Source organism: Hydractinia symbiolongicarpus, chromosome 9, assembly GCF_029227915.1.
Source record: "Hydractinia symbiolongicarpus strain clone_291-10 chromosome 9, HSymV2.1, whole genome shotgun sequence".
Taxonomy (NCBI): Eukaryota; Metazoa; Cnidaria; class Hydrozoa; order Anthoathecata; family Hydractiniidae; genus Hydractinia; species Hydractinia symbiolongicarpus.
The window spans coordinates 5,174,222-5,188,882 of NC_079883.1; the positions used below are offsets into that span (position 1 = coordinate 5,174,222).

The 14,661-nt window shown below is 35.4% G+C and overlaps 3 protein-coding genes across 4 annotated transcripts in view; 2 read left to right on the top strand and 1 right to left on the bottom strand.

The window, feature by feature from the left end:
• LOC130657669 (uncharacterized) overlaps positions 1-3,724 on the top strand; it is a 28,629-nt gene extending 24,905 nt beyond the window's left edge. For both annotated transcript variants that reach the window (XM_057460677.1, XM_057460678.1), the window contains exons 19-24: positions 76-165; positions 607-878; positions 1,255-1,306; positions 1,694-1,913; positions 2,334-2,562; positions 2,815-3,724. In XM_057460677.1, coding sequence (XP_057316660.1) covers positions 76-165; positions 607-878; positions 1,255-1,306; positions 1,694-1,913; positions 2,334-2,562; positions 2,815-2,825 — 874 coding nt within the window. In that variant the 3' untranslated portion in view covers positions 2,826-3,724. The remainder of the gene's footprint in view (positions 1-75; positions 166-606; positions 879-1,254; positions 1,307-1,693; positions 1,914-2,333; positions 2,563-2,814) is intronic.
• Positions 3,725-5,305: 1,581 nt separating this feature from the next.
• Positions 5,306-7,912, bottom strand: LOC130657681 (uncharacterized). The gene has a single exon (XM_057460691.1). The coding sequence runs from the start codon at positions 6,344-6,346 to the stop codon at positions 5,981-5,983; it is 366 nt and encodes a 121-aa protein (XP_057316674.1). The 5' UTR covers positions 6,347-7,912; the 3' UTR covers positions 5,306-5,980.
• Positions 7,913-13,849: 5,937 nt separating this feature from the next.
• LOC130657680 (small nuclear ribonucleoprotein-associated protein B'-like) lies at positions 13,850-14,635 on the top strand. The gene has a single exon (XM_057460690.1). The coding sequence runs from the start codon at positions 13,928-13,930 to the stop codon at positions 14,465-14,467; it is 540 nt and encodes a 179-aa protein (XP_057316673.1). The 5' UTR covers positions 13,850-13,927; the 3' UTR covers positions 14,468-14,635.
• Positions 14,636-14,661: the final 26 nt, after the last annotated feature.

A 14,661-nucleotide genomic window follows, 5' to 3' on the forward strand; every position in this document is an offset into this window, starting at 1 on the left:
TCGGTAGATTTACAAACATTGTTTACCTTCCGTAACAAGGAATTTATGGGGGGAATATTATAAACTGTTTTTCAGAGCCAGCGCATCACAGAGTGAAGAACTTCGAGTTTTGCGAAAACAAGTCGATTCTATCGGTGATAACGACAAACAGATTAATATATTGATGTAAGTTTTTAATTCTTTTCTTTTAAAGTAAAGTTTCTTCTGTGTTTGGCGTGTCCAGAGAGGATAATAAATCTGCTGCAAATTTTGTCTCTTTGAAAGTAAAATTGCCTTGCTTTAGGGTTTCAGAATTATTTTCGAAATTGCTTAAGGTGTCACTATTTTGGGGATAACAGGAAATACTGCTGACAGCTATGCAGGAGCTAAAAACGTTTATCAAAAAAGGAATCTGTGTTTGCTGTATTTGACTATTTACTGAAATAAGATTGCAACAACATGCAACAAGAAGTTGTGATTTCAGTGCTTTCCACAACAAAGGGATAATAAGCAAAAGGACCAATCAAATTATAGTATTACTGCTAAAAGAACCAATCAGATTACAGTATAACTGCTTTTTCCCTTTGCAAGAAATGCTCGAGGTTACACAACGTTTTATGATTTTAGGAAACAAGTGCAAGATCTTAAAGACGAGATCGTGAAGAACGAGAAAGATTTAAAGGAGCAGATCTCCTCAGCAGAGGAACAGAGTCATAACAGTTACATAAAAATGCGCACAGCAGTACGCGAATGTGACGAACACAAAAGAGAGAAGGAAATATACAGAAAGAGATTGCTCGATATCGACATGTCGCCGCAGTTTAAAAAATCTTCTACTCCGCTCAGCAGTAAAACATCTTCCGAGCGAGCTGTTAGTCCTACGAATAGTAATAAATCCAGTGAGTTTTGTGTACTTTATTCTGGGTTCCCACGCCTCCATAACACCCGTCAAATCGCCAACAAATATACTTTCACTTTAGTATCTTATAACAAAACTAATTTCTCGTGAAAATCTCATCTCTCATAAAAATCTCATTTCTCGTGAAACACCTCATTTCTCGTAAAACACCTTATTTCTCGTAATTAAACACCTCTTTGCGTAAAAAACCTTAATTCTCATAAAAATCTCATTTCTCGTAAAACACCTCATTTCTCGTAAAAATACATATTCTCGTAAAATTCTCATTCCTCATTAAAACTCTCTTTGTTTCTTCATTTTTGACTTAACGTACTATTTGTTTTATTAGATGTGATTTTTATTATTTTTAATCATAGATGATGACAATAGTGGAACAGAATCTCCTCACCCTACGCTACCGCCTCCCGTGTAAGCTGATTTGGTTCATATAACAAATGTCACACTCTATTATCTGTATATTTATTACTTTACAAGTTTGCGAAAGCCATTAAAATCTTTCTTAAAGTATTCCAAATTTTAATTGTCATATTTTTTCAAATTTTATCACACTGTTCTTTTTTTAAAAATAGGCCTTCAATTTGATGAGTCAAAAAGATAATAGTATTATAGCGTAAATATTCAGACTTACACAACATCGATTGATTATAGGAAGTTATAATGTTATACGAGCTATCAAAATAATGGGCTATAATTAAACACATTAGAGGTGGCTAAGTTCCTCAATAATTTGACATAAATTACGTTTTCAAGTTCTGCTACTGTTTTTAAGTTCTTTAAACTTTTTTCTATATTTAGGCCTTCTCCTTACGCTCCACGAATGTATCCTGGAATGCCACCCCCATTTCAACACAGACCACCATTTGGTATGCCAATGGGGCCTTATGGAGGCCCGCCACGCCCTCCTTTTATGTCTCCCATGGGTCAACGACCAGGTGGTATGACAAGGATACCTACTACAGCTGCAACATCGAAGGAGGATCAGTTACAACAAATGGGGACGGCTACTCTTGAACAAGTATGTATCGTTTATTCTCAAAACAAGTTTTTATTTATCTTTAATATATCTAACTGTAAATTTTTCCTACTGTGGAGCTGTTTTGTTGATGCAGTTACATGTCGGCTAGTTCGCACACGTTTGAATAGATAAATGTTCGAATTAGGAGATGTAAAACAGACAAGTTTTATAAAACAAGAGACTAAGAGTTTTGCTCGACATAGCAGATGTTCTAATTAGCTTGCTGTTTTATTATACGAATAAAAGATTTTGCCCAAATCTTATCCCTGTGACTCGCCGTTGGTCCCTATGTTTATTTTAATTCTGCATGGTCGTATAAGCGTCATAAAAAGACCCTGTTTGTTTATGTTTAAAAGCTTAAAGCTAATAAAACAGAATTTCGCTATATTTAAACTTCTAAACATAATTCTTCCATCGTAGAGACCCTTGCTACCGCCCAATCCAGCTGCACTGCCACCGCATATGGCTAGCCCGATGCGCCCGATGAGTGGGATGTATAGAATGCCACCTCCAGGTACTCCGCCAATGGTGAGGCCACCCTATGGAATGCCACCCGGTACGCCTCCCATGATGAGAGCACCCAACACGTTTGCGCCTGGAGCACAGCAGCTTCAACCTCAATCGAACGTAAATACTCCATCTGGGAATGGTAAGATTTGATTTTTATACTAACTTTGATATGTGTTGTGACGAAGTCTGCAGTTGTGTTTATTAGTTTGTAAATAAAAGGAGCCGTAAACATTGTCGTTTTAACTTCTATTGTCCGGTGCCTCAACATTAATAACTTTTAAACATTCTTCTTAATTAGAACAAGTTTTCCATGTCACTTTGCAAAAAAACAAGCCAAAAAGGTTACATGCCACAATTTTAGTTTCTGTTATATTGTTATTTTTATTTTCAGGACAAGTATGAAGGTGATGCTATACCCCATATTGTTGATGTTTATATCATGTTGCAGACTTTTTGTGGTAAAGCAAACAGTGTGCTCGCATCTTGTGTCGTGTGATCGGTATATCTTCGTTGGATTAAAAAAAAAGCAACTCTAGCTTAGAATATATAGGATACCCCGTCATTTCGAATGTCTCCTTTATTGGCGTTGTCTACGGATATCAGCTTGTCGTATATGTATACATAATCACTCTCTTATATATGACTAAACAGTGGAACGTTGCCAGCTTACCCCTGACCAGCTTTGCTACGATCTACCTTGTCTATGCACTTTAATGTACTTTTTTTGATTTTGTGGAAAGTCAACGTATGCGCACTAGAGGCAAACAAAATTTTCTGTAGCAATCAGTAGAATAGATAGCAGTGTTGTGAAAATAAAAACATTTTTGAAAACGCAGTTCGTATATCAAGGAGGAATGTAGCAACGTTGATGTAGGTAGATAGATGCAGGCTATATATTGCTGGTGAGATTGAGAAACGACAGGATATATTTCACGAGGAGGCTTTTTGCTAAGGAACTAAAACACAATCGTGAAATCGCACAAGAAGATTCTATGAGACTAATGCCTTAATGGATTCAATTTTGGCAAATTTTTCGTGAGTTTTTTGTTAATTTTGCGAATATTAGTTCCCTTGAGGTACTTACTTTGTGAGAATTGTGTTCTGTGGGCCACGGGTGGCGTATTTAAACATTTAGGAAACTTTTAATTTTAAACGTCGTACATTGTTAAAATATGAGCTAGCAGGCTTGTGTTTAATATTTGGGATGCCGGATTTATTTTTTCGATTTGAAAAAATTTGTTTATAACATGAATAGAATAAATTTATTTATACCAGGAAATACAATTTCTAAATCTGCGAAAGTCTTCTTTTCGTGTATGTTTGTTATACTTTTTCTCATGAATAATTGCTATGACCTCCTCTGCAGTCTCTTGCCTAGATTGTTATAGCTTGGTGCTGGTTAGGCTTGCAACACAGTTTAAAAGCCCTGGGCGGGTGGCCTTTGGTTATATAGTTCGCTTCCTAATCACAAGGTCCGTGGTTCGGTCTTTATCACAGCTATTGGTCAACCCATGCCATGTGAAGAAAATTGGGTAGGAAATGTCGATGTGTGACCAACGTTAAAAACAGTGTTTTTAACACTGAAGTGGCTACACTAAAAAGCCCTGGGAACGGAGTTTGGCTAACAGCCGATGGAAAAAAATGTTTAACTGAAGTTTTATCCCTTTAGTAGGTCTAAATTTGCCACGTTCGTTGTCTAGCCAATGACAATCATTTCGGTTATCTGATCTAATGCTAATAATTTTACGTTATTGAGCGTTAAACTTTGAAAACCGGGGGTTAATTAGTTGTTGTTGAAATGTTGGTTAAAAAAACATGTACAGAAAATAAAAAGTATTTATATACTAGCTATTTTATTTTTAAAAATATGAACATTATAATTCTCAGTATCATCTGCAAACTTCAGAAAACTGATAGGACAACTGGTGATAATGTTTTCATAAATGTTGTAAAAATCGACTGCTTGCATCGACAACTTGACTGCTTGCATGTCGGGTTGCAACCAACTGTACTACTTATTGACAATAGATTTCTTGTCCAATCTGCACGCCATATTAATCCAGCCTCGTTCCTATCATAGATTATTTCAACGTTTAGGTAACCGGCAAATGAACTCCACCACCAGTTTTTTTTTTCTTCTCGGCATTTTAATCCGCTCTCTATCGTGCTGATCTATGCAAACTTGGGGGCTATAACAAAAACAAAGTGGACTATTCACCTGTGGTTGAGCTCACTTGTTTACATAGTCCATACGAAGAAAAAAATCATTCTCGACCCCAGAGCTCTTAAAGATAAACCTTTCGAGGTTTTCATCTCAAAGAGTTCTGGGGACGGGAATGGGAGTAAAATTTTATTTATGGGTATAATAGTCAAGACCTTGCACACAAGCAAAACAGAAAGAAAAGGCAGTGAATGATCCTAAATCAAAAGTTATGAAATTTCAGATAATTAGCAAGCTAAATTGATTTAAATTTTCTATAAAAATATTTCAAATGAATAGACTTGATTGAACGTTTTTATTGGTAAAAAAATGTTGAAACAATGTTGGTTCTTCAAAATCCAAGCAAGTACTTCAAATAATACATGTAAAAATTAAGCACCAGTTAATGCAATACAAAACTGTATTACTTATTGACAATTTCCATGTCTTTATTCTTCTTGCTCACTTTACACACCGTATTTTCGAGCCTCGATCTTATTATAGATTAATTTAACGTTTGGTAATTTTAATAATGCTTCAACATTTTAAATGGGTTGTGTTTCATGAAAGCATTATGAAAAACATACTTAACCTCTTAAAACAAGTATACAGAAAAAATAGAAAAGAAATATAGTAAAGTGATGACACTCACACACCTATCAATGTAACTTGTTTTTGTCAGAGTTTTAGGTTAATCGAGGCAAAAACAACCCAGCTGCTGTTTACAGGGTAAAGCAATGTTACTGAAACTTCTTCTTTATCTTTTTCTTCTCTACGCATTTCCCTGTTATCATTATTTCAACTCCTGTTGAAAACCATAAACCCTTCATGTATAAACACAATCCAACTTTACATAGAGAAAGACAAGTGGTGGACATATGTAACGATAGATTCACATTTTCCATTTTGTTTTTTCAGCTTTCTTCATGATCTCGTTTTTTTCATTTTCATTATTTTCTCCTTCCAGTTCCAAATCCATCAGTCATCTGTTAACTGGCTATAGAACTTCTTTCTTATCTGTTTATGTAATTATTTTCACCGTGTATGAAACACTATCACGGCGTAGAGGTGGTAAAGAATCTCACTGGAGAGCTCAATGTCGGTGGAAGTTGTGTGCTGGTGGTACTGCACTCCGCTCTCCTCCATCGCAACCAGTGTCCTACCTTACATCAAGAGGAATGGATGGTAGTATTCCTCTTTGATGTTGGTCACTGCATTTCGTTGTTGCCAAGGATGATGTATGGCTTGAGCAGCTGATATTCTTCTTTGTCCGTTTGGATTGAATAGTTGCCAGAAGAAATTCTTTAAATCTACAAATAAATGAATAAGTTGAAAAGAAAAACTTTATAAGGTAATATTACAAGATCAATATATTTTGCTTACTATAACTGCATGATCTTTCTATTGGTCGACATCGATATTGTCTTGGTGGAAGCAGCTGTCCTCTTCTGTTCAGTTTAAATGGAAACAGAGCTGTGAATGTACGATATAACAAAACACCAAACGCCCACATATCTGCTTCTCTTCCATAATATCCATGTCCAAAATGCAATTCAGGTGACATATATAAAGTGGTACCAAAGGAGTCGTACCTTGGACGATGGAAGCCAGGCTCTAAAGCTTTCATAGATAAGCCAAAGTCAATTATTTTAATTTGAAGCATGTCGTTAATAATAATATTGGCTTCCTTCAAATCCATATGTGCGACCCCCTCATGATGCATATAGTTGATTCCAGACAAAATCTGTAACAAAAACAATGTAATTTTATAAGCAGAATGAAACAAACTTGTATACAATAAGAAAGAGAACAATACAAAACAAACAAACAAACCTGTCGAGCAAAAAATGTTAACATAGTTTCACTGAATGATGACAAACAGGACCTGTATGTTTCAAACGATGTGGACTTTTGTCCATGGCAACTCATGACAATTTGAACATACTTTATGTTAGCAGAGACACATCGATACTAAACAAGAAGATAACATACTAATTATTTTCCTATCTTATGGCTGCTTCACTACTTGCTCCGCAAAATAATAAAAAACATCCTTGTATGTGCCTTATCATTTTTGCTATATCCAACAAATGCTATTCTTGTACCTATGTTTTTTTCAAGCCAAGTCTTATAAAAAAACACTTTTTTAAGTGTTTCTTACCTCAACAATATTTGGATGGCAAAGTTGCCGCATGAATGTGACTTCGTCGGGCAGTTCTGCAGATTCGCGCGTCAGGAATTTGATCACCACTTCTTCTTTAGTCTCCTTTACCTCAGCTTTGAAGACGCGTCCAAATGCTCCTCCTCCTAAATACTGCATAATTTTGAATGCTGCATCAAAACGAGCATCAGTCATGTCAGGTGTCAACTCAGGGATAACCAATGCTTTTGTTGAGTTTGATAGAACTTCACTTTGATTCAAAATGCAGCTGTTGGTTTGCAACGAGCGACCTAAGCTGAAGATACCGCTGCTAACCTCCACCTGAAGTGATGATAGGCTAACACTTCCTGCAGAAGATTTTATTTCAACGCTGCTCACTTGAAGACTGTCGTTGAAATACGAATATGTTCCTGAGTCAAGCTACAAGGAAGAAGCTTATGGATATAATCGCAACATCTTACCCAGGGGATATCACATAAAAACATATAGTTTCAACCTCGTTCCCAGGGCTTTTTGTCTCATTTTGACACGAGGTTGATATAGTTTTACCTTTAAGTACTCTATTTTTTGGTACTTGCAACAAAAGGGATAGAATTATTTAGCACAATGTGGGTGCTTATAAATACTATCTCCAAAAATTCAAGAACACATAAAACATTACAACCTCGTCCCCACGGGCTTTAGCTGTCAAGTGAGCGCTAGCTTGACATAGGTAACAAACACTGGGGGCGAGGATGCAAAACATTACATAAACTTACCATCATTTTGATCCAAGAACAAGAATTTTGACGTTTTAAAAACGCATATTTGATGTTTACCAACTGTGGTGAACTCCACAAAGAATACATCTTTTTACTAAAAGAGAATTTTAAAAAATACTTCACTCAGCTCATGCGTGGCCAATTTGCAGCCTTCTGTTGATTATATAAACTTTTTATTGAAGTTGCTTCGTATTGTACTGATTACCTTCTAAGAAGTTTGACTCTTCGCAAAAAGATTTATTTTGTAAAGAGGACGTTTTTAATTTGACGTCATTTATATTGGTTAATAAAATCGACGTCATCTCATTTGACGACATTCTATGACAACTTTTTTAACATGAAAAAACAGCGGGAAAAAATTATGTAATTTGATAAAAATACATTTTAGTCTTTTGCAATGCCAGTCGTATTTTGCGTAAGAAGAGTTTTCACCATAGTTTTAAAAGTTGCTTTTAAGGAACATTTGATTTACCGAACACACTTTTGATAACTTTTTTAAAATTCTTATATTCTCTGATTTTAACAAACCTTGATAGAGCAAGTAATTCACCATCACAAGCCCGATCTTATATCTCTTTTCTCAAAAAACGTGCAACAAGTTTTTACCGAGGATTATCAAGTAATATAAATTAGCTAGACAGAAAAAACGTTTTTAACAAGGTACCGTAAAATGCCGTAATCAAGCGCTTATCAGCGGTGATAGTAAGTATTTGGGGCGCTTATCTGAGGGTGCGCTTCTTACCCACGGGTGCGCTCATAATCGAGTTTAAAAAGTGCAAGGAAAAACGAAAAAATAACTAATAACAAAGTTCATATAAAGTATAAAATCTGTCTGTCTGTCTGTCTGTCTGTCTGTCTGTCTGTCTGTCTGTCTGTCTGTCTGTCTGTCTGTCTGTCTGTCTGTCTGTCTGTCTGTCTGTCTGTCTGTCTGTCTGTCTGTCTGTCTGTCTGTCTGTCTGTCTGTCTGTCTGTCTGTCTGTCTGTCTGTCTGTCTGTCTGTCTGTCTGTCTGTCTGTCTGTCTGTCTGTCTGTCTGTCTGTCTGTCTGTCTGTCTGTCTGTCTGTCTGTCTGTCTGTCTGTCTGTCTGTCTGTCTGTCTGTCTGTCTGTCTGTCTGTCTGTCTGTCTGTCTGTCTGTCTGTCTGTCTGTCTGTCTGTCTGTCTGTCTGTCTGTCTGTCTGTCTGTCTGTCTGTCTGTCTGTCTGTCTGTCTAACGACTAGTTTTAATTATTTTCAATATCTCCTTTCTCTAAACGTTCTTATCTAAACGCGAATAAGAGTTTAATATGGATTTGGTGCGCATAACTGCGGGTGCGCTTATGGGTGCGCTTATAACCGGGTGCGCTTGATTACGGCATTTTACAGTATCTTTCTTCAAAAGTTCTTGTGCAAAATCGGAAGATATTTGTGCTGTCCGACTTTTATAAGACGCTGTATGGAATCTATAGTCCATCAACATTTTGCGAAAAGTTCCAGATTTTTAAAAAAATTTAAACTTGAATGGTACAAGCATAAAAAACGAGATTGTAAATTTTCTAACGAATTTTAATGTTTGCCTTATCAGAACACTCAAAACACCGGTTATTGACCAATCCACTGTGGTGTTTCTTAAAATGCAATTTTTACTTTTTATATTTTCAAAATTTGTACATTTGTACGTTGTACGTAAAAATGTTGTTGTTTTTATAAGAATTTTTCTGAAAGTTTTATGTTAAAAGATAAAAAATGAACGGCTTGGGAGAAGAAGAGTCACTTCGAGTTACTATGTGAGAAATGGAAGAGAAGAAAGAAATATCACAAAAGGATGTTATTGGCTCGCCACGTGCACAACCGGGATCGACAGCTCAATCGATAGAGCATTTGAGTCATGTCCAAGAGATCGAGGGTTTAATCCTGTTCTCGTCCCCAGAGCTCTCTGAGATGAAACATATTTCGTGGTTTATCTCAATAAGCTCTGGATTCGAGAATGGGTACGAATCCACATAACACCATTGGCAGAAATAAGACAGAAATTTGGCAAAAATTAAAAGTTTTTGTAACTCAAATGAGAGCTTTAAATACATTAAAACCACATTTGTGCTGCCTGCTGAAAAACAATTGACACGGGGTATATCACTGTACACAGTTGGGGCTAATCACGTAAAATATAAATCAAACAATGAAACGGAAATATAAATAAACAAACAAGGTGCACATCTCAAGAAAGATAAACTTACTCCGTTTTGGAAACTAACCTTTTCAATTTCACGATAATAACAAAAGCTTTCGAAAATAATTAGTTTATGTAACACTTTTTCGTCCGTCTTTGAAGTCAGAAAATTTCTAACAACAAAAAAAGTTAATTTGACGTCATATATTTCAATGTGTGACGTAAAGTAGAACTTCGCAGACTTTCTAAATTATAAGGCATTTAAGATTCGTAGTGACGTTAAAAGAAAAACATTGGAATAATATTATTAAAGATTTGTCATTTCAACCATGATAGTTCTCCCGTCTTCGGCGAAGGGGAAAGGACGAATTATCTCCTGAAAGACTTTGTCTTCTAAAATACAATGTTCGAGGAACGATAAACCTTCATTACTAGTATAAACACTGAAAAGACAAACCGAAGTAGAATGAAAAAGTAAAAGTTTTGTTTCTTGCTAACCATACTCCGTTATTTTGATTGCCTGGCAAAAATTTCTGGTATTATGTCAATGTTATGGTTTAAAACGCATTACGCTCATAAAAAAATTGCGCCGCTTTTTTGGCCTGGTGACTAAATTGTGCAAGCACCTTGGCATATCGGAACCGGCAAAGAAAGAAATAATGGCGCGGATTGTCAGAAGACGCATGTGTATCGTTTTTAAAGTTGACATTTATTTGGTTTTGCTTTATATTTTCCATGGTCTCTGTTGTTTTTTGCTTATGTAGACATGTAAAGCATTATATATTTACTTATTTTATTCTCTTACTTTTGTAAACAATTTCTTTATAAGATTTCATTGTTCTTATAAATCCTGTATAGCTAAAAGAATCTTTTGCTCCTCTTCTCTTTTTGCTTGGTCGCACCTTATAATTTCGGTGTGCCTCGCAAATTGGAAAGTGAGGGGGAGGGGATTGAAAAATTCTAAATTTAGGTATTTCATATTTGAAGCAATGATTTCTTAAGAATATAGCTAGCTAAAGTAATTTGAACTGATTTGATTTTTTCCCTGACGACACCACTTTTCCACTATGTCAGCCTGCCATTTATAACATCAAACACATTATCCCCCCCCCCCTCACATGTTGAGTTGACAAAGTGATAAGCAGTCAGGGGTAACCACAAATTAGGATACAATAGTGTAATAAGTTCATGATGAATTTATTTGGCTAAGATGAATTTATTTATTTACATTATCGGCGGTAAGCTCTTTCAGCTGGTGAGTGACCCCCGATTTAGTAAACCATTCGATCGAGTGAGTTGGCACTGGCGGCAATATTTCACGACCACCCGTTTGAGTGAGTCATAACTGGCGGTAAATTTTTAGCTAGCTAAATACATAAACAAACTGAAGGTGCTTGGGAAAAACTTAGTTTTTGCCTAGCACCTAGTCACCTTAAGCTCTAGAGACAGCTAGCTAGCTATGTTAAAGATATCAATATTTCTCTACTATACTTTGTGTCAGATATGATAAAAATAGGCACATATTTCTTTTTATAGCTTGTTATACTGCCTTCTTACTAAACTAACTCCAAGCACATGTCTTTAAGACAACTAAAATGAGCTTCAGAGGCTTAACATGTGCAACCTAGACTGAAAATATACACCATGTAGTCAATCCAACTCAAGAAATCATCATTAGCATCAGCAGGGGGAGACTTACCTGAACCTTTACTAGATCCATCGGGTGATTTACCCCGATCGGAGGACAGTCACCCGATCGGGGAAAGATCTCGTACTAAGGAGAAAAGCTGGGGACACTAGGTGAAACAAATTTATTGGCCCTTTTCACCCAAAGGCATTGATAAAAGTAAATTAATTCAAATAAATTAGAAGGCATCAATACACCGGCTCACAGTTTCAAAAAAATACTGCGCATGCATATCATAACATTACGTAATACACATGCCCATGAAAGAAGACAGTAAAGAATGTAAACAAACAACGTAGAAATACGAGTCCCTAGCTTACTTTTGCCTTGGAAATCATAAAAATCACCCAATTAAGCTTTGATATAATAAAAAAAACAAATAATGCCTCAACCTAGATGCAATAATCCTTTTTCAGCTATAATTCATCTATGTATAACAAAAATAAGGCACATGCAGCACAAGAGAAACTGAAGATAGCTGTTTTGTTTTCCATCTTTGTTTTAAAACTGAGAAAGCAGTGTAAATATCAGATCAAGAGAAGCAAAGTAAATATCTATTTAAAAACTCGTAAACACGCTGCCTAAAGTAGCGCACGTGGGTTTTTTTGCAATTACTTTCTCTTTCGATTTTTATCAGTGGAAAACAAATATACAGTTAATTTAACTACTTTATTCGGAGAAATTTTTTGGATAAATTTTCGCGAATCTACAAATTAAAAAGAAATCTCTGAAATTGGAAAGTTTTGCCAAGATAAAGTGTTTTTCTTATGATAGAAAAGTGATTTTTAACGATGTAATTTTTGTTCTAATAGTATGTAAAAACTTCTATTTACAAATTGGGTTTATCGTCAAAATCACAAAACAGATCAAACAGAATTCAAAAATGCGAAATTCTCTAAATTTTCTCTTGCATAAAAAAGTATGTGACGCAATTTACCAAATAGATCTGTGAAATACATGTGCTGACCAAAACTGTTACTCCAGCCAGTCTAGTTTCATAATATTATTGGTTTGTTTTGTATTTAATTAATGATTACAAATATACAGTAGATTCAAATGTTATTCCTTCACCGTGCTTAAAAACATTATCAATCCTACTTTCAATGACCCAATTTTTTTTGCAGCCTCTGAAGATATAGTGTTTAGTTTGTTTTAATTAAAGAAGGCATGTGTTTTGTAATGTGTCCTTTGTTTTACGGTCAGTTATGTCTAAAGATGGTCTAAATCTCTTGCAAAATCTTTCAGGATGGCTACGCATAGCGTAAATTTATTTGCTAAATTGCTAATTTATTGCTAATTACACTCTAAGAATAGACCATTTATGGTCTATTCTTAGAGTGTAATTAGCCAATCCAGAGTGTAATTAGCCAATTAAATTTTAGTCCAGCAAAGTATGGTAAACATCTTTTGCTTGTGCCACCAAAGATATTATGTGACAGTGGGAGGGTGGTTTTGATATTAAAATCTAAACAATGTTATGGATGGCAACATAAGTATGAAAGACCCCTTAAAAACAATCATTTAGCCAATAACTGCAGAGCTTGGTTAAATGTAGAATAAATGTTAACAGTCAATCCTCACATGAACAATAACCATTCACAATTACACCAACATCAAATTTTTGTTTGTGTGTATGTAACACAACTATTCCCAGGGATTATTTTATTTCCTTGCTTTTTGTAACAATATAGATAGACCAGCAGCTTGGTATTTACCAAAACAATTTTTTCAAAGAAAAGTACTCACCAAATTTTGGCGTAAGTTTTGCTTAATTGGGGATAGCTCACTCAATCAGATAATTGCCCCTATATTTTGAGTCAAGTGCCGTACTGTTTACAGATGCCAAATTAAAATTAAACAAAAGACCAAATAAAGAAAATTTTACTGGACATTCAGACATGCCAACTTTCCTGATTTTGATGGGAGACTTCCACTTTATATTTTTTACCTCCCACTTGATACTTAAGTACACATTTCAGTTTAAAAGTTTTTCTTTGTTAATGAAACTGTAAGGTCTTTGAGTATGAGAAAGTTCCATTGTCAAAAATACTGGGAACTATAGGTTATCAAAATTATGTCCTTTCGTTTAGCACAGTCTTGTCTAAAATATGCTATTACATTCTTTTTTTAAGAAAAAAATGCGTTGTTGGATTTTTATGTTGGAAAACACCTTTTTTTTTTTAAGAATCCCATTTTTAATTTCCAGTTATGTTACTTATGATTATTTTAAGGGTTTAAATCAACTGCAAGCCTATCAATAAGAAAATAACTTGCAAGCAATAAATCACTCGCCTAAGGTTACAATAATTAAGACTTGACGAGCAACCTGAATAAATAGAATAAGTTTATAAATGCATATTTTATTACATAATTTTTTATCTATTTTATCTTGCTTTTTTTATATATTTCGGTTATTTTTTACTGTAAATAATAAAAAAGCTAAGATTGATTTCCATCTGAGTGCTTTTCCTGTAAAAAAATTACAATTTTGTTCTATTTAGGTGTTGCATATCACATAATAGTATTTGGTCCTAAATATACTGCAAACATGCCACAGTTAGGTAAAAGCGCCAAGATGTTGCAGCACATCAACTTCCGTATGAGATGTCAACTTCAAGATGGCAGGACTTTCATTGGAACATTTTTAGCATTTGATAAACACATGAATCTTATTCTTGGTGACTGTGATGAATTTCGGAAAATCAAATTGAAGAATAGCAAAGCTGGCGAGAAAGAAAAGGAGGAAAAGCGTGCATTGGGTTTAGTTTTGTTGCGTGGTGAACACTTAGTATCCATGACTGTTGAAGCACCTCCCTCTAAAGAGGACCGAAATAAAACGCCTGCTGCAACTGCAGGTCCTGGACCAGGTGCAGGTAGGGCTGCAGGTCGTGGAATGCCAGCTCCTGCTGCTGGTGCACCAGCTGGTTTAGCTGGGCCAGTAAGAGGAGTCGGTGGCCCATCACAACAAATAATGGCACCCCAAATGGCTGGACCTCCACAACAGTATGGTCGTGGTGGGCCTCCACCACCAGGAATGATGGGAGGACCACCACCAGGAATGCGCCCCCCTGGTCAACCTAACTGGTGATGATCTGTCTACTTGTATGCTCAATAAACAATAGAATGACTGTGTGATATTTATTTCAATCATTTTGTGGACTAGAAAAATATCATTTTGCAGAGTTGAGATCTTGCTTGTATTATTATACAACTGAGATGGTGATACTTTTTAGAAAAACAGTTGTTATTCTTTTAATCTATAGTGTTTTCTACATCCACATT